This window comes from Trifolium pratense, linkage group LG5 (assembly GCF_020283565.1).
Source record: "Trifolium pratense cultivar HEN17-A07 linkage group LG5, ARS_RC_1.1, whole genome shotgun sequence".
NCBI classification, from domain to species: domain Eukaryota; kingdom Viridiplantae; phylum Streptophyta; class Magnoliopsida; order Fabales; family Fabaceae; genus Trifolium; species Trifolium pratense.
The window spans coordinates 7,527,831-7,552,275 of record NC_060063.1 but is presented as its reverse complement, the minus strand read 5'-3'; the positions used below and the strand labels follow the sequence as shown (position 1 = coordinate 7,552,275).

The window sequence follows — 24,445 nt, the reverse complement described above, 5'->3', positions numbered from 1 at the left end:
TTATTTTATAAGTTCATACTAGTGAAAATTGTAATTTTATATGCTATTTTATCATAAGCTACCTTGATAAACTTATAATAATATATAAAAATTGAATAAGTTGTTTGCATAAGCTCTAAATAAGAGGAAAAAAAGTCAGGTCAAACGATTTATTGCATAATTAATATATCTGAACTTGCAATAATTTTCATATAAATGTCTCGGAGGGAGTATATACACATATATGAATAAAATTGAACTGAAGCTAGCATTTAGCAGGTTCATAATTCTAGCTATGGTTATCAATTGTAACTAATAGCTGAAAAATGTTGTTTGTCACTATAGTGATATATTTTAATTTGCACTTGCAATGTATATCTTTGAAAAAATTACTCCACAAATTTCTTAATTTGCATTTGCAATATATATAGTTAGCCCTCCAAATCTCACAATCCAAGCATAGAACTTAACAAAATTGGTCACCATAAAATGATCAAATTATAGATGAAAAAAAAAAAAAGACAAATTCAAAACTTTATATTAATTTAGTTATGGAACTTTGGAGTAATTTTGTACATATTTTATAGTTATATATTTTATTTGTAGAAAAATAACAATAGAACTTAACAAAATTGGTCACCATAAAATGAAATGCATAATTTTATTTTTATTTTTTGATAATCTGAAATGCATAAATTTTAAAGATCTTTTCCATAGGAGTGAATATAAAATGACTTTCAAACCTATATATTTTCAGAAAATAAGTGGAGTATTTTTTTTAAAGATAAATAAATGTATAAAATTATTCATGTGAGCTTAGTTCAGTTGGTAGGGATATCGCATATATTATGCAGGAGTCGGAGTTCGAATTCCGAACACCCCGCTTATAAATCTTTAAGGTGGAATTTTTAGTCACTAGATTACTAGACCAAAATAAATAAATGTATAAAATTTAATAAAGTGAAAAAGAAAAGAACCATACATATGGGTGCAGGTCTAGGGCTCAACATTATCTATCATCTCTCTGCTCCAATCATTACTGCAAACCACAAAATAAATTCAAACATTCTTAGCAAATTAAGATCTTATACTAATTTTTTGGTAAGAAGATCTTATACTAATTAAAAGATGTCTACATAAAATTCTAACTCAAAAAAACAAAAAAAATATTATCAAATTGTAAACCATATATACTTTTTACTGGAAAAACTGTTTTTTTTTTTTTCAGAACAAAAAAAAAATCACATTTTTTTATACAATATTTAGCTTCCAGTTTTCACTAATTTGAAAACATTTCTTCATAGGTAAAAACTAAAATCTTGTAATGTATATGAAATTGTGTGGACTTAGCTTTTCACACATATGAATATGATGGTTGATAACTGCAGGTGCAAATATGAAACAACAGAAAATATTCTTACGTACTGCTTCAAAACGCTCTGCTCCAGCTCCAACTCCAACACCAAATTCTTCAACTAGCTCGAAACGCCTCGCTTCGAGACAGCGGTTTCTCGCTCTTCGGATCGGTGGTTGAACTTGACTGGAGCAATGATGGAGATTGAAGACAGTACTGTCTTCAAAGACCCAGTTTGAAATAAGTATGTTCTTTTCTAGGATCAATGGATTTTATGCTTTGGTAATTGTTTTTGTTTGTGAAAGTGTAAAAGTAGTGTAAAAGTGTCTTTGGAAGGTCATTTAACCATATCAGATGATTTTTCTTTTTTTTAGTGTGGTTAGAATTTTACTTTGAAAGTGAATAAATAAAGTGTTTGGAGTTCGAATTCCGACCCTTGTATATATATAATATGATGTTTTTACCAACTGAGCAAAACTTACGGGACATATCAGATGGGAACTTAGATTATGTTGCATGGGTACTCCATTTTGGACAGAGTACCGGTACCGGGTACGTATCGGATATCGGTACGCGTATGGTACTCCCCCGGTACGCACCGAAGCCGTACCTAGTTTTGTTTTTTTTGTTTTATGCAATGGGTACGCTGTGGTACACATGTGGTACGTGCGTGGTACACCAATCCAAAAAAAACACAATTTTTTTTCTTCTCCTTTTTTTCTTTTATTAGTATTTTTTATAGGAAGATTTAAGTTTTTTATTTGTTTATAATATAAAAGTAGTAACTACTACTAAAAAACAATAACAAAGTATCAACTATCTAGTTTTTATTCATGGCAATCTTCGTCTTCTCTCGAGAAAGAGAAATAGTAATACTTATAATGAAAGTGCAACAAAAATGTGGGATATTCGTAGAGATGAATGAAATTTATTTAATATATAGTTGATATTCTTGAAATTGCTAGTCTTTCTCGCGGTGAACCTAACTTCAGTCGCTCTTTTTAGTGATGATGAAGACGGAAATCATTAACTCTTTTTGAGCTAATTGCTTTTTAATTTCATATTTTGATGTTTCGAACAATTTAAATTACTTTTAAAGTGTGATGTGATATTTTTATGTTTAATTATTTGTTTTAACGATATAATTCTATTATTTAATATATATAATTATATTTTAAAAAAATTATAAGGACGTACCCGTACCTTAGTTTTTAAAAAAATGACGTACCTCGTACCGGTACCGTACCCGCACCCGGGCAACATAAATCTCATATTCATGTTGTCACTGTGTTGGTAATCATTGAATCAAGAACGAAAAACAATGTGGTATTTTTACTTTAAAACAAAAAACCAACCTTAAAATTTGCACCATCGATGTTGATCCAATCCAACAATCACCAATGATGTGACTGCGTGTGACTGCAGATTTTGATGACTACACAGAATCCGAATTACTCAATAATGTCTATCATAATGTCATATTATGTTAGTATGTGGCTATGAAGCTCGGACTCGGACACATACACGACATGGGCACGAGAAAACCACTAATGTAAAAAACATAGGACACAAGCCTGGCTATATATATTAATAAAATAATGCAATTTATAGAGTTAAATTAGAAGCAAAATTTATGTTTATTTAAACTTGGTACTTTCAATCAACAAAAAAAAGACATAAATCCACCAAAACAAACTAAATACTTGCAATTAAGGAAAATTATCTAAAACAAAATTATACAAATCATATCCCACAAAGAGCAGCAGCGTGTGGCGAAGAAGATGAAAACAAACTGAGAAGATGGAAAAACAAAGAATACTACTCCTGTTGTTTTTATAGCGGGTAAGTGGAATATGAAAGGTAAAAACCTTGTCGTATCTGTGTCCAGTGTGTTTCAATTTTTTTCGTTGGACACGTGTCATACGTGCATCCATGTTGGACACGTGTTTGGTGTGCGACACGCCCTCTGATAGCTGTGTCAGAGCTTCATAGGTATGTGGCTTTTATTTTGTAAGTTAAAGTATTTTTTTTTCCTGATATGGGCCTTCCTATGTTGGTTGGGTTAATATCCCGATTCCTGGTTAGGCGAAGCTATGTTGGGTGGGGTTAATATTCCCGATTCCTGGTTAGGTGAAGCTGCGACTGCTCTGTGTTGTAAAGTGGGAAAAGTTGCGCCTTCCTATTAGGGGTGATCCGAGGCGTCTGAGTTTTTGGGAACCGATGCTGGCTCGTTTGAAGAATAGATTGTCTGGGTGGAAGAGTCGCTTCCTATCTTTTGGTGGTCGTCTAGTTCTGCTATAGTCCGTTATGAGCTCTCAGTCTGTCTATGCTTTTTCCTTCTTCAAAGCTCCATCAGGTATTATCTCTTCTATTAAATCACTTTTAATTGATTTTTTGTTTTTTATTTTTATGGGGGCGGGGGGGGGGGGGGGGGGGGGGGGACTCTAGGATAACCTCTTAGATTAGCTGGAAAACTATATGTTTACGTAAGGAGTATAGAGGGTTGGGGGTTAGGCAGTTGAGAGAGTTTGGTAAATGGTGTTGGAGGATGCTAATGGACAGAGAGGGGTTGTGGTTTAGAGTGTGGGCAACTCGATACAGGGTGGAGGGAGGTAGACTGAGAGTGGAGGACGAAGAGGGTCATCCTGGTGGAGGGAGATAGCGCGTATTAGGGATGGTGGTAGTGGGCTATGGGACAGGTGGTTTGGGGAGCATGTTTCGAAGAACGTGGGAGACAGGTCAGATACTTTTTTCTGAACCGATCCCTGGGTGGATGAGACTCCTTTGTGTGAGCGGTTTGGGCTCTTGTTTGATTTGGCGGAGACCAAATCGTGTTCAGTGGTTGTGATGTATTCGTTAGGGTGGGGGCCTGATGGGGACGCGTGGGCGTGACAGAGGCAGTTGAGGGTATGTGAGGAGAAGATGTTGGGGGAGTGTCAGATTTTACTTTCTAATATCTCCTTGTAGGCTTAGTCTTCAGATATGTGGCAATGGCAGTCTGACCCTGCTAAAGGCTACACTGTCCAAGGAGCATATCATCTCTTGACTTCTCAGGTTTCGGCTACTATGGACCAGGTGGAAATCTTATTTGGCTCACTCAGATTCCCTTGAAGGGTTCCATCTTCGTGTGGCGACTATTACGTGACAGGCTACCCACAAAAGCAAACCTGGTTACTCGAGGCATCTTATCACTTGAAGCCCACTTTTGCCTATCTGGATGCAGAGCGGTCGAATCGACTCAACACTTATTCATCTCTTGCAGCACTTTTTGTTTTATTTGGGCATTGGTTCGTTCGTGGATTGGCTTTTCATCGACGGATTCCACTTCTCTACGTGATCACTTTGTTCAGTTTACATATTCAGCAGGTGGTCTTCGAGCGCGTCGTTCTTTTATGCAACTCATTTGGCTTACCTGCGTTTGAGTTGTGTGGAATGAAAGAAACCACAGATTGTTTAGAGTCTCAACAAACACACTACACCACATGTTGGATAAGATCAAGCTTTTTTCCTATAGATGGTTGAAGACGACGAGTGTTACTTTAGCTTCAAACTACCATAGCCGGTGGTCTAGTCTTTTGCTTTGTTTGGGTCTTTATAATTTGTTTTATGGTTTTCTTCCTTTGACTCATATGTAATCATTCTTAGTCTACATCGCTACATCTTGTGCTGAGGAGACCACTAGATTTTGTTTATATTAATATATTTCATTTTGTCTTGTTAAAAAAAAAATTAAAGTACTTTTGTACGTAAATGTAGCGACGTATTTGAAATTCTTCGATATCTTTTGTCATATTATTTTAATATCTATCAACTATAATGAAACCTATGACCAAATGACAGCTTTTAATACACATATAAGTATCTAGTATTATATTGTTGGTAACAGTTTTTTCTTTAGAAGAAATTTGGGACTTAAAAGATTTTTTTCAAAGTGAAGCAATCATAAATAGAGATTTTCTTTCTCGCGCCCTATCCTTCTCGCTATTTATGTAGTGAACTCAGGGGCGCACAATATGAGAAAACAGTTTGCATCCTAGAATGCGAAGAACCTTATAAAATAAGGGGGTGAAGGGAGAGGAAGAAATACAAAAATATTAAATTTTATAAAGTTCGTATTCTAAAATGCAAACTGTTTTTTCTCCAGATTTTACTATTTACATACTCGTATCTTACGTTGCAAGGGAGGTAGATTAGAAAGCTGGAGGACTTGTGTGAAACTCAGCAGGAAATATCATAAATATCATGAATACTAGCCCATGCCCATAAAGCCCAAAATGACAGTTGGCACTGTGCAACTTTTCATCTCAACGTAGTCAACTGAAAGGTTAGAGTTCTCACTTATAAATCAAGTCATTGCTGCTCCAACTACGTATGTGCACATTTCAAAAGGCCATGATGGCTGTATGCTACAACTGCCATGATAAGTATGACTTGGTGGCTAGGGTTGGAGAAGTTAAGAAGTGAAATGATAAGGAGATTAACGATCTGATTCTTTTTTCTTTTTGGTTTGTACTATTAGTATTCGGTACAAAGAACCGCCTAATTTGGTTCGAAAGTCAGTTCTGCCATCAGGGCTGGTTTCGACTATTTGGAGGCCCGGAACTAAAGTTATGCAAAAAAATTGCAATGTTGGGACTTGATCCGAGGACCTTGCACACACAAACATCACAATCTACCACTAATTTATTGATGCACATCTGATATTTAATAAAAAATGACAATATATAACTACTAATGTAGGAGGACCTGAAAATTTAGAGGCCTTAAAATTTCCCAAAATTTGGAGGTCTGATGTCGTCGCACATGCCAGTCTGCCATCAAGTTGTTTCAGTCCCTCCCGATCGCATTTGCGAGAGATCAAACTTAACAATCTGATTTTCACTCTCAACTTAAATAAAATTGTCTCGTGGTTCAATGGGGACAAAAATTTCAATTTTTGTTCAATCTTTTGGCCCACAGTTTGTCCAGTTTCAAACATAATTTTAAAATCAATCACAAAATAATTGAAATTATTCTGTCCAATCCCTTATTTTTTAACAATGAAATATTACTTATTAATCTAATAGGAAACCTAAATATATACATGAGAAAGAGTTATTTTACTTGTGGATCATAAAATTTGTTGCCTACTTGCCTTAGTTCTAAATATAAATGTTATAATAAAATATTGCCTTTTGGATTTTGGTCAAAATCCTTTAAGTTGATAGTTAGGGGTGTACATGGGCCGGATTGGATTGGGTTTAGCCAAAACCAAGGCCCGAACCATATAGGTAGAGCTGGGTATGCGGGCTAGCCCGCCCCGTTTAACCCGCCCCGCATATTAAACAGGGCGAACAAGCCCGTCGGCAAATATAAACGAGTTATAATATTAAGCCCGAGTCCGGTCCGCATAAGCTCGCGGGTTAAACGGTTAACCCGCGGACTATTACAAAAAAAAATCACTTTTTTCAAAAAATAAACTAAATTAGTAAAATATTGGTATAATGAAAGCTTAAAAAAATATATTATTAATAATTTTATGTTATAACATAAATTGTAACTAACAAATAAAAAAAATAAAGTTTGTGATATCATTGAGCTTATCTATCTTGTCTTTGTAAGTAATGCAACTAAAATTAAATTCAACTGATTCTTATCGTCATTTTTGTACCGTCCATTTTAGTGAGAAAAACTTTCTACATGTACCCAAAAAAACATAAAAAGATTAACAGATTCAACTTAACTAAATCACATCAAGGTAACCAAATTATTCAAAACATAATAGCGAAAAATAACCCCAAGAAAAATAACTACTCATTTGGACATGTATCTTTTAAATACTAGCAAATGTATATACAGCTAAGACAAAGTAAAAGATAGTGAAAAAAAACAAAAGATTATAAGTAGAAGAACATGTTTGAATCCTGATGTTTTGTGTTGTTGTCTACTTGATTAAAATTGGAGTGTGTTGTTGCTTTTTATAATTAGGGTTTAGACTAAGTTTTTTTTTTATTGTGGTTAAAAAAGTTGAATTTGGACATGGACCAAATTATTTATATCTGATAAATTTTGTAATTAATTATATAAAAAAAAAAGAAGGGGGGCCACGTGCTAACCCGCGAACCCGCGATTTAACCCGCATAACCCGCGGTTTTAACCGTTCAACCCACACGAGCAAAAATATAAACGGGCCAAAAAAAAATTGGTCTTAAGTCCGTGCGGACTGCGGGTTAAACGGGTCGCCCCGCGGACCTTGGTCCGTATACCCGGCTCTACATATAGGACACACCAGATTGGGTCGACTAAAATAACCACCCACTTTAGTAATGTGCCGGGTTGGGTAAACTCTCTCATTTTCGGGTTGGATTGAGCGGGTTGTGGGTTACCCATATTTTTTATTTATTTTTAATATTAAATAACTAAATGATGAATCATCGTATTTTTTTAATAAAAATATCAATTTTTTATTTTCTTAAAAAATAGTGTAACATAATTTCACTACTGTTTTAGCTCATAAAATGATAATATCACCACCATATTTTTTTTATAAAAATAACCTATTTTCACGGCAATAGTTAATATGCATAAACCTTTTCTTATGTATGGTGCATAAGTCATTCACAGCCATCAGATGATTTTACACGTGTAATAATCATAACTGAAGAACTTTCTATTTTTGCTTGCTCAATTTCGGCCACATTTTATATGCGATTCGATCACCGATTTCGAAAACTAATACCGGAAACATTCATAAAATCGAACGACGATCAAAACGGTCTAAAAACGTCGAGTTTCGTTGATTATTGAGGGAGAACGAACCGGGTCGACGAACCAGGTCGTCGCGACCCGTTTCTGCAGAAAATGGGTGAGGAAGAAGATGAACAGTGACGCGCCTCCACGCCCACTCTCACTGGCGGCGCATGGGGGCGCGTGCGGTGCCAAGGAGACTCCAAATTTTTTTATTTTTTTTACAGAAAAATAGTAAATAATTTTTTGGGAATTTTGGGACCAGTTAGGTATTTTTCTGAGACCTGGAACTATTTTTAGTTAATTAAATGAGATAAATATGCTTTTATAAATACTAGATATTAATAAAACTTTTCCAAAATTTTATTTAGGGTATTTTGAATTATTTGGAACGGTTGGGGATACCTCACTCTCTCCGGTTTTATATCGTCTTAAAAATTTAAATTTATTTCACAATTTTTATTAAGGGTTAAATATGTTTTTGGAGAACAACTCTTTGAAACCATTCCACAGCAAAAATGGTTTCATACCGTTAAACACTGGAACCATTAGTCTAGTTAAATGGTTTCATGGCGTTATACACTGAAACCATTATTATAGTTAAATGGTTTTATATGAGCATTAGCGTCAAGATGTTATACACTGAAACCATTAGTCTTGTTAATTGGTTTCAAGATGTTATACACTGAAACCATTTGTCTAGTTAAATGGTTTGATACTGTTATACACTGAAACCATTATTATAGTTAAATGGTTTTATATGAGCATTAGTGTCAAGATGTTATACACTGAAATCATTAGTCCTTTTAATTGGTTTCAAGATGTTATACACTGAAACCATTTGTCTAGTTAAATGGTTTCATACTGTTATACACTGAAACCATTATTCTAGTTAAATAGTTTCATAGCGTTATACACTGAAACCATTAGTCTTGTTATTTGGTTTCATAGCGTTATACACTGAAATCATTATTTTAGTTAAATGGTTTCATATGGGCATTAGTGCTAAAATGTTATACACTGAAACCATTGATATTAAGTAAAACATCACATAACCATTTTACAAAGCCATGCTACATAAAGCAAAAAATCATATAAAGCAATTAGGGTTAGTTTAGTTGAAAAAAAATTGGATAGTATGCATGAGATATTGGATTCGATCATTTTTTTATTGTAAAGAAAAATCGATATATATATAATGTATGAGATTTTATTTATATTGTGATTATGATTGATAAAACTTAAAATTAAATTGTATGTTTGACAAGTATGTTTTATATATACATGAACCATTCGTTATTATGTTGGGCTTCGAGGGAGTGTATGAAGAAAATTAATTAAAAATAGATTTTTATAATATATACTTCAAAGGAACAAAAGTTATTATTTAATTGGAAACGGGGGGCGCACTAGAAATTTGGGGGGGTGCGCTAGAAGTTTAGAGGAGGGAAAAAAATTGGGGGCGCGCTAGAAATTTAGGGGAGGAAAAAAATTTGGGGGCTCACAAGAAATTTAGGAGAAAAAAAAAAAAACTGGGGGGTGCGCTAAGCAAAAGGGGGGCGCGCAAATAATGGGGTAGTATATCGGTAGCGCGCGAGTAATGGATTGCCTAATTTTGGGCTTGGGCTGACTTTTGGTGTAGGAAGCAAATATGCTGGGTGTAGGAAGCAAGTTTATGCATGGTGCATAAGTTTGGGCTTATGCACCATAACCACACCCGGAGACTCGAAGGAGATGATGAGACAATGCGTTAAAACTGTGATGTACGGGAAAGTAATACGTTTATCATTTGAAATAAACATGCATACAACTTATTTTGAAAATTGAAGTATTGAACTTGTTGCTTTTCTTTTTTAATGAAGAAAAATCTTTGATATTTATATGAAAAATATTTTAAAAAATCATAACACTACCGATTCAGTGGGTCAGTGGAATTTTTGGGTCTGGGTTGAGTTTTGCCCGAAACCCGATTTTTTTTATGGATTTTTCATTTTAAAATCCATACCACCCAATGACCCGGCCCCAACCTACTTTTTTGGGTTGGATTGGGTGGGTTTGACCGAGTCTATTGGGTTTATCCAATCCATGTACACCCCTATTGATAGTGTCCTTGAAGTGGTACCCACCAACATAAGTTAAGCTGGCAGAAGTAGGCATGATAATGAGGCGGGGCAGGGACGAGTTTTGCCCTCCCCAAACCCAAACTCATAAAGTTCGGGTTTCCCCAAACCCATCCCAAATTCGAGCGGGGATAAAAATGATAACCCCAAACCCATACCCAATGGGAATCGGGTATCCCCATCGGGTTTCGGGTATCCCCATTACGCCTCTTTTCACATGAATTTAGATTATATTTTAGTATTTTTTTATTAAAAAAAAAAGTTAAATTTTCAAAATTATTTTCTCTCAACAATATTTTTCTAAATAAAGAAAAAAAAATAGAGAAAATAGTTTGTTTAATACTCAAATTAAAATAAAAATAAATATATGAACGTAATTTAAGAGATTGTTTAAGCGTTTATAATTTAAAAGGGGTGAAATCAAATTTTTAGTATAAGCGAGGCGAGTTCGGGGTGGGTATCAATGTACCCATTACCCGCCCCAAACCCATCTTTTGAAATCGGGGAAAACCCAAACCCGAACCCAAACCCAGTCAACTCGAATTTTTCCCGTCAAAACAAGTATGATTTGGATGGGTACCTGCAAATATGAGTTTTATTGTGATAGCCAAAAGGCTTGTGTCTTGCACACTACTCATAAGACAAATATGAGTTTTATTGTGATGGCCAAAAGGCTTGTGTCTTGCACACTACTCATAAGATTCGTCTCCAAGAGCTTAAAATAGTGAGAGATTAAAAGATGACAAGTACCTTTTGTTTTTTTGGTAATATAAGACACGTATGTAACCAAAAAAAAAAAAAGACACGTACACTAACTTCAAAAAAGACAAAATCAAATTGACAAGATTCCACAAAAGAAATACAATTCTATATAACTTTTGCAAAATATACTAGATAATAGATATAGGAACCAGTAATTGGATTTAGTATCTGTTTGGTTCTGCGTTTGACATAAATGATTGTAATATAATTTAATTTGACAGAATTGATTTTTGATAGAATTGAGTTTGACATAATTAATTTATGTTTGGATATATTCATACAAAAGTGAGTTGAACAAATAATTTGAGTGTAAAAATCAATTATAGAATCAGAAGCTACGATTTCTAGCTTCAAGTAGAATCAATTCTGGAGGCAGAATCGATTCTACTTTTGAGAAACAATACAAATCAGAATCAATTCTACACGTCTAGAATCAATTCTGGCTACTCCAGAATTGAAACCAAACATACACATTACTAAACTTTTTTTTTTATAATACCACATTACTAAACTTTGCTTAAAGCTAAATTAGTTGGAAGAATTTAATAATCCATTTGGTCGGAAGGAAAGAAAGTGTGAAGAAAATAAAACACAGAAACGAAAAGAATGAACTTAAACTAACTTTTTATTCCAAGTTCATTCTTCGTTTTTTGCATTTTCTTTTCTTCCAACCAAACAGACTCTAAATTTATAAATTATTTTTCATCCGTATTTATCATTTGATATATGCATCTCACCAAACAATATACCCCTTCTAATCCTATAAAAGAAAGTTCATTTTTTATATTTATTATAGAATTAATGTATTTAAACTAGACATACCGATACCGATAGCATATACTTATTTATTGTATGATACTTATTTATTGTATAAAAACAGCTTCTTTTTTTTTTGTCTTTTCAATTTTCTTTGTTGTTTGACCTTCATTGACATCTTTTAATCCTCTATCCAATTTATCTTTAAAATATCAAAATTATTTTTATTTGTTCAATATTATAAACGTCGGAATATCTTATACTATTGTGTTCTATAATGCCTATTATATTAGGTCGGTACTTATTGTAAATTAAACAGAGTCAAAATGTATCAAAATATCTTCCAACAAGCATAAAGCAAACTGCTGTCAGAAAGAAAAAGAAAAAGAAAAAAAAAAAAGCACAAAGCTATACACGTCCCCAATCTTAGATATTTTTTAGAAAAATTTCTAGTGACCACCACCACAAGCCATAACAAAACAAAACAAAACTATACAAGTATTAATGAATAATTAAGTTAGCTTATAAAAAAAAATGAATAATTAAGTTAGCTTACAAAAAACAAATGAATAATTAAGTTAGTGTGGATGGATGATTCAGTGTTTTAGTGGATGTTCATTTTTTATTTATCATTTTTTATAACTTTCATTAATGAGTGGTCTTTAAATGTTTTGATCATTCACTTATTTATTTGTGTCATATAAATAGAACTCTTGTTTTATTTGTGTAAGTTTATTTCTAATACGTTATCAGCACGAAGCTCTAACAACATTACTTGAGGTATGAAATGTTCATATCAACTTACATCGCAATTATTGTAGTACATGACATATTACATGTATTCATATCAAATTGTTTTAGTTTAGGACAAAACTTACATGCATTTTCATACATACATTTTTTACTTTTCCTCTCACAAAGAGGTAGTTTTTTTTATTAAAAAATAATTTTCTTTTATTTTTTTAAAATGAAAAAACACAAATAACCACCTCTTTGTGAGTGGAAAAGTAAGAAATGCATGTATGGAAATGCATGTAAGTTTTGTCCTTTAGTTTATTGATGCACAAAACCTCATTTACATATTAAGTTTGCAATTCCAAACAAACTTTGATTATAAAACATATAATATTTCAAACTTTTTTTAATCAATAGATTTCAGAAACTCTTCCGAAGTTCTGATCAAATTTATATTATCATCATAAAAATCAATTAAAACAAATTCATTTTAAAAAAATGACAAAACATTGTTACTATAATAACAAAATAAATCAGACTGCCACGTGTTTTTTCGTTGAAAAAAAAATGAAAGCAATAATGGAAGGAGAAGAAAATACCAACCTACATATAGAAACCCTAATTTGAATCTAATTGCAATTTTGAGATGTCCGTTGAATGATTTCATCAAAGAATCCAAAGCGAAGGATCCCAAAACAGAAACAGAATAAGGACTTTCAATTTTTCAAAATAAATATTAGTGAAAGAAAAAAAAAATCACTATCTTTCTCTCTGGTTTTGGATCAAACACTTTGAACACTATTAATTGCTCCTTGGATTTGCTAAGTACGAGATCATCCATCAACTGCAAGAAGAAGAAGAACAAGGTTGTTTTTGTTTTTGTTTGTGTTGTTTTGTGGTAGGAAAATGGGACAGACAGCACTTATGGAATGAATAAAGACAAGATATTTTCTCTTCGGGCCCATGTTTCTTTTATACTCCTTGAATTTCTAATTTTGCCCTTGCAAAAAACTTCGGTTTATAGAAACCGAAGTTTTTTTTTACCTTGAAAACAAATTTCGGTTCATAAAAACTGAATTTTACTCTGAATTTATACTAAAAAAAATTCGGTTTCTGCGAACCGAAGTTTTTATCAAGGGCAAAAGTAGAATATTTCGGGTTTAAAAGAAACACGGGGGTCCGAAGAGAAAACATCTAAAGACAAAGGGTTGGGGTTGGGGAGTTTTTCATTTACTTTTCTACAAAAAGTTGTTTGGAGTTTGGACCCTTTTTTTCTTTCTCTTTGATATTTCTTCATCAATGGGATGGGCCCATTTGGGTTTTTTATTCTCTCTCTATTGATGATATTTGATGTAGAGTCAGAGTGACATGACTATAGAGCAATGTTATAATAATCGGACCGCCCGATTCGACCGTGAACCGGACACACACCAGTTCGGAAGAACACCCAAAACCGCTAGTCAGTAGAACCGGGAAAAAACCGCTTTGAACTGGCGTGAACCGGAAAAATTAGGAAAATTTCGTCCTTTTACCATTTGTAATGTTAGCGAATTTTGGTTATTAGTCACTGATCATGTCACGTCATTACTTATGTGGAATCTTAAGTCAACATATTACATGAGAGAGTAAACGACAACATGAGAGAGTAAACGACATAATCTTCGCATTACATGATAACCCTAGTGTTGAGAGAGTGGTGAATTACTGAATTTGAATATATCACATGAGTATTAAATGGCAACATAAACTCTTTTTAAAAGAGTTGGATGAAAGAAAGAAACGAAAAAAAAGGTAATGATGTAGACAAACATATAGCTTAAAGGTGGATTAATTAGTCTTACATTTTTTTTAATAAATAAATAGTACTTTTTGTTTTTCTAATTAAGATGCATGAAGCTCAAGTTTAGATGCATGACTTTTGAACATGTTTATAAATTTAAGCCGAATTTTTATTTATTTATTTTTTTTGAAATGGCAAAAATTTATTAAAGGCTTCCTCAATACAAGGAGTATTAGAGGAGCAGGAAAAAGGATAGGATACAACAAAACAGTAGCAGAGATATGTCTCAAGTTACATAGCTAGAGAATAACTTCCCTATATAACTAAGCCCCTGAAGCAACAAAAAAGCACCCACCCTACCCTTATAACAAAAACAACACAGAACCATGAGACAAAGCAGGGGTGCTACACGAACATATACATAGGAACCGCCAGGGGATCATCGGAGAAGACAATCTCCTGGGTCCCAGCTCCGTTCATAGAACATACTAGGAGACATCTTTGTTCTTTCTAGGCACCATTTCCAACTCAAGACTTTAATATCTTCAACAATAACCTTGGGGTTAAATAGACCATTTGCAATTCCAAATACACCAAAGAGATTATGGCAAATGAGATGTTTATATGGCAACTAAGTTGATAAAATGTTAATTCTCACTTAACAACTCACTTTTATATCATCAAAATATACATTAATTTATATCACAAAAGAATTCAAATTTGATGCAAGACACCGTGAGATAGATCCCCACCTAACTACTTATTTCAGAAACAGATTTGCTAATGTAACTACGGCCCTCAACCATCTGATATTAATGAAAATCTATGATTGTTTCGGTACATACATAATCTATACCGTCCAATCTTAAATTGATGACCGAGATTAATTATTGCATGTAACCTCATGATATGACTATAACAGCAAATCCAAATCCACTTATTTCTATGTCATCAACTAAGGCTCTGCTTGGTAAAAATAGTGGATAGCTGATAGCTTATAGTTTATGGTTGATGACTTATAAGCTAATTGAAGTGTTTTGATAAAAATAGCGGTTTAACTAGTTATTGAATGTAAAATGAGCTTATACGCTATTAGCTCAAAATTTGACATTGCCAAACAAAGCCTAAATTACAATATAAGCATTTCATTTGCCACCTTTTCAAAACTAATCCCCAAATGCATAGGTGAAAATAATCTCAATATTTTTAAACTAAAAAACCAAAATAGTATATTTAAAAATAGAGACACCAAAATCATGAATGAGACAAAATAGATGGGATGAAAGGTGAACAAATCTATTAGATATGCAACCTTTCTGTTCTTACAATCTTTCTGATTATATCTTTGTGAACATTAGTATGGACTTCCCAAAATAAACGGGCAAACTACCATTTTAGTCCTCGAATGTTTAACTCGTTGTCATATGAGTCTATGAATGTATCAAAAAATTGCAAACAGATCCACAATTGTTTATTTTATTAGTCATTTTGGTTCGTGGAGCTGTTTTTATGTAGTCAATTTTGTCCTCAAATGTGTTTCTTTTAGTCAATTTAGTCCAAAAAATTACAATGAAATGAGATACTAGGGATGTATTTGCAATTTCGATACATTCAAGGACCAATGTGACATCGAATGACACTTTCAAGGATCAAAACGATGGTTTGCCCCAAAATAAACTATGCTAAGCTAAGAATGTTTTTTTTACTTACAAAAACATGTAATTTGTTTACTTTTGAAGTAATTTTGATCCTTCATAAGAGAATAAACGAACTGCATTCTGGTAACTTAATTCAGCTAGTTCCTCTTTTGTAGTCTCTAGCATAGATGCAACATAATCAAGTACCTGTATGTAAAATGAAATCAAGAATGTAAATGTATCAAATCAAAATGGTTAATTTTCTACACATTGCAATCAAATATCACAAGGTTGTTCATTTTAAGTAATGTTTTAAAAATCAAACTAGGATTGAACCGATGACTGATGAGACCTTCAGATTATGGTTCAATCGGTCAAACTCCAACAAGATGCCAAATAAATGAATACAAGAAATATAAAATGGTAAAAAATAAAAATATGTAAAAAATAAAAATAAAAAACCAGTAAAACCAACTGTAGTTCAACCAGACTGCAATACGATTGGGATCAAACCGACGGGTGAACTAGCATGTTTCTGGTTCAACTGGTTGAACTAGCCGGTTCGATCCAGTTTTTAAAACATTGATTTTAAGGTTTTGCCATCTTTCATCCCTAAAATTGCAATTCAAGAGGAAAGCATCCTCATGCATGAAAGATAACATTACATTTTTAAACCAGAAATTAATCAAGTATAATTGACATGCCCTCTTGTTTGATATCACACGACAACCTTGCATCCGGAAAAAGAAACCTACTGGTTGAATTTGTTTCAAAAAAGCCTCCATACATGAGATTATATCATGATGAGAGAGATTTCTGTATAATTTGAAAGTAGAAGCAGCTGAGAGGTAGGTTTTGAAAGCTTCTAAGAGAGACAGCGCAACATATGCATGTATTCTTAATTACCAGAAAACCGTTATTATTTACATAAAGCAATCTTAAACTTAGAGGTTTAATATTCTAATTAAAAAGAGATGCTTATTTTGAAAGCACAAGTTGACAATACAGGCAAATACTTGAGTAACTTACGTTATGAATGTTAGCTGGATGATTGAGTGTTTCCTTCGGCAGCATCGAAGCATCTGTTAAGACTTGGGACGAATTAGCGGGAGAAGAACCAGAAGTTAAGGAAGAAGCTGTTCTTTGGCCATGAAGCTCTTCGGAAAGAGAATTATCTCCTTCAACAAAGAAAAGAGAATCTATGTTCGACTTTGGTAGCGCATCGGGTGCGTCTGTCTCCAACAAAATCCTATTAGAAGAGACCTAAATAGAATAGAATATAAGAATGTCACTGTTTTGACATTTATAGTATAAAAATACATTGAACATCAATCACAAATAGAAGTGATAAAAATCACCATTTTCAGCATTTTCTTTGCCTTACTAGCTTTTAGTGACATAAGAAATCCAGAGAAGGAAAAATAAGCACCAAGCTTTGAAAATTCAGGAACCATCTCAGCAGAACCTAAGTAAGAATGAAGGATAACACCAGCAGGAAAAGGTCCCATAGACCTGGAACATTTTGAAATATTTTAAGGAAGAAAAATTACAAGGATGCTATTTAATAATAATCATTGAGAATATCACTAAAGCACTTAATCCATTGCATTCCATAAGAGAATGGGAATTTAAGTATCTACCAAGTTCCATATTAACAATACGAAAAAGAAAAAAAATATGGGCGGAGAAAAAATTGTATCCGAGGATGTTTACAGGTTTGAACAGCTTTTCTTATGATATCACAGTTTCTGGTTGTATGTTAACATTATGGTGACTACTGACAGACAATCCACAGACTTGTAAACGGAAAAGCATGTCTTTTCTGATAGCACTTGAAAGTTCAATCTGAAAGGATACTTAGGATGTAAAACTCGGTAATGTGGCGGTTATGTTATCTAATCATGCAGAAAAGTTATGTAGTTGTTATATACTCTTAAGGCCCATTTGGATTTGCTTATGTTTTAACTTATAAAAAATAACTTATGAAAATAAATCAAGTTCTATGTTAATTTATAAGTTCTAACTAGCGAAAATTATATCTTCATAAGCTGTTTTTTTCATAAATATTACATAAAAACTTATTTATTTTCATAAGTTGTTTTGTATAAGCTCAAAAATAAGTCAATCCAAACGGACCCTTAGTATATGATGATGTAAACAAGGGTTTGGAGGTAATTATTGTGTATGTTGGATAGTTTTAGACAGCATTCATTCTTTGTGGACCTTTTCCCAATTTTGGAACAACATCCTCACTGTAGTTTCCTATAAGGCTTTGTTTGAGAATTAGGAGAGGAATGCAGGGAGGGAGGGAGGGAAAGGGGGAAGATCCCAAACCGTATTTGGGAGAGTTTTTTCGGAGGGAAATGATTTGGGAAAACGTCCACAGCCCTCCAAACCCTCAAAAGTCCTCCAATTTATTGTTTGAGATCCCTCAAATAGAGGAATTTTAGTCCTATGAAGAAATACAAACCTCAATGCAAGTTGAGGGGTTATCCTCCCTTTCCCCTCAAACCCTTCCTCTCTCTTCCCCGGCCAACACCCAAACAAACCCTAAAAATTATGGGTTTGATCATAATAAACCCCAAATAATCGTGATGATTTGATCTCTATGGTCCATCTTGAGGGGTAGCGTTGGAAATAATAGATTTTCATTAATGTTCCACCTATCTTAGATTCTTTGTATAGAAGTAGAATAGGTTCAATGCACCGTAGGAAAGATAGTAAGTACTAATTATTCCTGTTGTAAATTGTATTTAGAATTTATTATCCTTGTAATCGTGATGTATATAAATATGCATTACACAGAGTGATCTTATCACTGAAGTATATTGAGATCATTTTATTTCATTCTATACTTCTCACAAGCATCTCAAGTAAAATGCTGTCCAAATTGTCATGGATAATGCGAAAAACTCTAAAGCAGATATTCAAAGATTGCTCTTGTTTAAAATAACAATCACAGCAAATGAGAGAAGAATAGATATGCATACTTCATTAACTCGAGAAGATCACCATAAGCACGAACACAGTGTACAGATGCTGGCTTGTTTAACTCTTTAGCAAGTTCAAGCTGCTGCCTCAATACTTCAACCTGTATAAAGACGTCTTAATGCATTAGCAACCAACAATCCAGCTATAGGTTCTGTTTGAATTTTTGATATTTAGCGAACTCAGGGTCATTAACTTCAAAGATCATTTTAAAGTTAATTCAATTCAAATAACTTAAGCAGAAATAGTCTCTAACTTTGTATACATACAGCACTTCTGTTTGTCCTACATGAACAATTACTAAGAGGATGTATAATGCCGTGAACAGTTTCTACTTGTTGTGATTTTAGGTACCGTTTGGCCTAGATTTTTTAGGTGTAGAAGCTATTTTAACCATAAAGCTAGAAATAAAAGCTTTAAAACTAAAATTAAAGTTGTTTGGTAAATCTTACTTTTTTTATAAAAAAAAAGGTTAAAAGTTGTTTTTTTTTTTTTATTATAATAGGGTTAAAAGATATGTTTAATAATATATTATAATTTTCTTAAAATATAGAAGCTACTTTTTTCTTACTGGAGCTTTTAATAATTATTGTTTGGCCTAACTTCTTACTTCTAAGGAAAAAGAAGAGGAAAAAAAGCTAGGCCAAATGGTACCTTAGCTTACTGTACTGTACAATTACCTGCTGTGACAGATTTAACGGATTATGCTTACTGTACTGTACAATTACCTGCTATGACAGATTTAACGGATTATGTAATCTGTTATTAACAGATTAGTTTGCTCGAACTGAATAGACTTCTCTATAATCATCTTATCTCTGCTAACTTATGTAAGAATTGTAATTCACTCTTTAGAAAGATTCAAATTGCTTGCGTTTTCTCTCGAAAAACTTTAGAAATATTCTGATTACTGTAGTATGCATATATAAACAATAGCAATAAAATTAAAGAGTATCTAGTAATTGCTTCAAGTGACGTGATTAGAGTTTCAAAATCACCAACGAAAAATACATTGTAAAGTCAAGAAAAATGAGGAGCTAAAACCTGCTGAGAAAAATCAATCTTCTTTCCTTGGGATCCTTTGTCCAAACCAATCTGCGGAAGAAAAAAATAACTCAAGCACGTCAGTTGTTAAGCTCATAATAAAAGAGTCCTACATATTTGAGGACCAAAGTGACACATAAAAGAAACACTCGTGGACCTAATTGCAATTTTGATACATTTAGGGACGAATGTGACACCGAGATACACTTTCACGGACCAAAATGGTAGTATGCCCAATATTCAATAGAGTCCTACACAACTTACCTAGGATGTTAATAGCGGCGCTATAGCGCGCTATAGCGCTATAGCGTAGCGTTTTACCACCTCTCTGCTATGCTATAAGGCTGCTTTCCGCTATTTAGAGAAGCGGAAATAGCGGCCGCGATTTGCAGGAAAATAGCGTTTTGGTAGCGGTGGCGTAGCGGTTTGGTAGCGCTATTTGACCGCTTTAGCGTTTTGGAGGGAAAAAAATTGATGAAAATCCTTATTTTGGAAATAAATCATAAGTGAGCAGTTTGGTAGCGCAATGGCACCATCTTCTAGAACTGCTGATAACATAAGCCTACTGGTGACAACCTTGATATAGGTTGGAAGTGGAATTCTTATAAAGACAGCAGCAAGAAAACAATTATTTGTGATTTTTGTTTTCACCCTTCCAATGGAGGAATAACAAGAGCAAAGAAGCATCAGTTGGGGATATCGGGAGAAGTAAAATCATGGAATGTTATTAGTCTTTATTTAGAACTTATTTTGATGGTAAATGACAATATTTAGTATAATTATTAAGTAAGAAAGTCCTTTTAATTTTGGGTATTTTTCTATTTTATTTATGTTATTGGAATTTATGTTTAATTTGTACATGACCGCTATACCGCTATAGCGCTACCCGCTATACCGCAATAGCATTTTTTAGGGTCGGCGCTACACGACGCTATCCGAGATTAACAACATAGCAACTTACATTAGATACGTGCAAATAAGAGCAAAGCCAATTTCATTTATAATTGATTATAACACTATTAAATGTTTGCATGTAAGTTGATAGAGACTTAAATTGTGAAGTGGGCCTTGATTATGATCCTAAGCCCAACGTAAGTGTGAGAAAGGAATAAGGGAGGATTAGGTGGCAAGTAAAGCATGTAAAGAAGATGTGAGCATGTGTAATCATGTGCATGAGGAGGGCATGATATTAGTAATAGTAACTATATAATGAGTAGCAAGAGAAAGGAATAACTTAGCTAGAATTTCAGTTAGAATTAGTGGGATCACTTATAGTGATTTGGGGCACTTAGTGCTTTGGGGCTAGTAGAGCTTTTTCTGCTAGTTTGTTATCCTGTTACTTCATTCCGTTTCATATTGTATTTGCTTATCTCGATTAATACAAACTCTATTTTCCTATTTCATTACTATATCATTCACTGTTTGATTCCATAATTCATACACAAACCTACTATAAGTACATTGAACCCACCTTCCCATGTTTAAAAATAGAGCCTATAATCTTCAAACAAAACAAAAGAACCTGCTACCCTGGTACTATAAAAGACTGGTAGAGTCATGTTCTTTTATCCTTAACTATACTTTCATGTTTCAAACTCAGCACGTGAAGTTATCGTTTGTAATCAAGGTTTAAAATTGAAGTCTATAAGAGGGGATATTCCACACTCTAATCACTAATCACATCACAACTGTATAGAACAGATGTATAGAACATTGCCAACATTGTGTCCATAGAATAAAAATACCTCTCCAACTGCAGCAGAGGGTGTAGAGTCAAAATATTCCTTCAATGTTTTCAACCAATTGGGGCTCCTCTCTGCAACATACCTGAAAATTTCATATATGGATATAAATCTATGTATCACTAACACTTTATATTGAAGGTGTGTTTGACATGTGTCAGTGTTCGACATCGACACATGTGGTTATATTCAATCACTTCTATTTTCTTAAATTATCAGCAGTGCTTGCATGTTGATGCCGCTGTCGTGTATGGTGTATGTGCTTCATAGGATATAAATTACAGAGAAATGGAAATGTTATTTGAACATCAATTTTGAATGGTTAACTCAATTCACTCACATGATTAACACGTCTCAATGTGTGACTAACGTGTATTTGAACACTTGAATTACACGTAAATTTGAACACTTGAAAAGAGAGGTTAATTGCATTTAAATTTGAGGTTAATAAAGTTCATTATATGGTTAATAAGTTGCATCACATGTATATCTATTAACTAAATCCAATACTTCATCGACCACGTGCTACGTTAACCTTTTCTTTTTGTTGTATAAAGGTTAATTAATTTGTTAGGGAAAAATGGGAAAATATTAGTAGCAGAGATCAAACTCTAAAACTTCTACATATAACTCGTTCAATATCCCGATCCATAACACTAGACCAGTCCTTTGGGACCTGCATTAACTATCTAAAAAGTTATCGAGTTTTATTGTTCCAAATCGATGTTCAAAACTTCAAGTTATATTTCTGTATATTATATAAATAATAACTCATAAGTACAGCTCATATGGTAAAGGATGTTTGAGTTTGCTACTAAGGACCTGCTTGGATTGACTTATTTGAGTTTGTTTATCGATGTAACTCTTGTGAAGTTGTGACATTGTTTGGAAGAATTTATGAAAACAGCTTATCATAATTTTCATAATTTTTTTCCAACTTATTTTCATAAGTTCTCCACAATATAACTTATGAAAACAGCTCGTAGCATATGTAAAAACAATTTATCTTTAGCTATGAAAATAGCTTATGCAAGCTTATACTTATTAAGATCTTAAGATCTTATAATACAATAAGCTACAAATAAGTTATTTATCCAAACAGGCCATAGGTTCTTTAAAACCAAACAATAATTCTTTAAAACCAACTAATAATAATCAAGTAATCAGACTCAACTAGTTAATGACTTCTCCAAAAGGACGAATCGTTCAGGAGAACCCGAGTTCTATTCCTAAAAGAAACAATTCTTAACCAAACTTCGAACTCCGAATTACCAGAATCCATAAACAACATAAAGAAAAAATATGAATGAAAAACGAACCATGGATGGAGACCAAAAGAAGGAAGAACAGAAGGATAAGTAATCGACAGTTGCTTAACAGAAACCCAATCTTGTTCGCAAACTCCATTAACTGCAAAATGTAAAACGCCACTTTCTTGTGCTGATTTTATCAGTTGTGGTGTTTTGCTTAAGATTCTTGAATCTTGAAGATGACAGTGTGCATCGAATAGTTTCATCATCGCCCTTAAAGTGTCTTCTTCACTCAATCAATCCAACAATTCATAAGCTTATGGATTCAATTCAATTACGTTCTAAAAAAATTGATTTTTTTTTTCTAATTTCAAATATCTTTTTAATTTTTTTTTTAAGAAGCAAAAATAGAATATATTAGCTTAATTAGTCTATTGGTCCCTTAAAGATATTTTAGGTTTTACGATGGTCCCTTGAAGAAAAAAAAGGTCCGGATTGGTCCTTAAAGAAAAAAAAAATCCGGATTGGTCCCTTAAAAACGTTTATTTTTGTCATATTGGTCCTTTCCGTTAAATTTTAACTCCAAATATAACAAAAAATTTCAATGGTTAAAATTTTAAAAATTAATAAGGTTTTTGGTGGACCACTTACACTTAATGACATCCACAATTCAGTCTACTAAAACTAACGTTTTTTGTAAAAAATTGACGGAAAAAACCAATTGAGAAACGGATGTGTCTTTAAGGGACCAATCCTGACATTTTTTTCTTTAAGGGACCATTGTGAAACCTAAAATATCATTAAGGGACCAAAAGACTAATTAAGCCAATATATTAACACAAACAGCCTCCTAGCACAAGACGTATCAGAGGTAGACTACAAGAGTTTATAATAGAGTCAAAGAAATGCAATCACAATCAAATCATACAAGGCCCAAACACAACAATAGACTAGACCACAAGCTATGGTAGTTTGAAGCTAACGTGAAACTCGTCGTCTTCAACCACCTAAAGGAGAAAAGCTTGGTCTTGTCCAACAAAAGATGAGGTGTGTCGTCAAGCCTTTGAACAAAAGATGATTTCTCTCTGTCCATATCACCCAAACACAAACTAGCCAAAGAAGTTGCATAAAGGACTGTGGCACTCGAGATACACCGGCGGATGCTGTAAACTGGACAAAATGATCACGCAAAGTAGTAAAATCCACCGGAGAAATGCCAACCCACGCGTGAACTAAGTCCCAAAGAGATCCAGCAATGCTACAAGATAAAAAAAATGATGGGCCGACTCAGCCACTCCACAACCAAAAACACAAGTATCAGCAGTAGAAGACAATACACCACGAGTGACCAGGTTGGCTCTCGTGGGCAGCCTGTCCCGCAATAAACGTCACGCCAAAATGGAAACTTTCAACGGAACTTGAGAGTGCCATATAAAATATCTTTTTAATTATTTTAGTCGGTAAGGACATTGTAGTAATCTCCGAATTTGAACTAACTATTAGACTACTCGACAAAAAAAAATTATATATATTTTTTTGTTACCATGATATTGGTATGAAATTTTCACCGTC

General features: G+C 33.4%; 1 protein-coding gene across 2 annotated transcripts; it reads right to left on the bottom strand.

The window, feature by feature from the left end:
- Window positions 1-15,487: 15,487 nt before the first annotated feature.
- On the bottom strand, window positions 15,488-23,230 carry LOC123885469 (uncharacterized metal-dependent hydrolase YabD). Of its 2 annotated transcripts, none has more exons than XM_045934753.1 (7): window positions 22,943-23,230; window positions 21,627-21,708; window positions 19,882-19,932; window positions 18,840-18,940; window positions 17,208-17,361; window positions 16,879-17,112; window positions 15,488-16,056 (listed from the first exon to the last, which is right to left on the bottom strand). In XM_045934753.1, exons 1-7 carry the CDS (start codon window positions 23,140-23,142, stop codon window positions 15,940-15,942), a joined length of 939 nt encoding a protein of 312 aa, XP_045790709.1. In that variant the 5' UTR covers window positions 23,143-23,230; the 3' UTR covers window positions 15,488-15,939. The 2 variants fall into 2 exon arrangements, with proteins under 2 accessions (XP_045790709.1, XP_045790710.1); XM_045934754.1 differs by having other exon boundaries at window positions 17,229-17,361; window positions 22,943-23,215.
- Window positions 23,231-24,445: the final 1,215 nt, after the last annotated feature.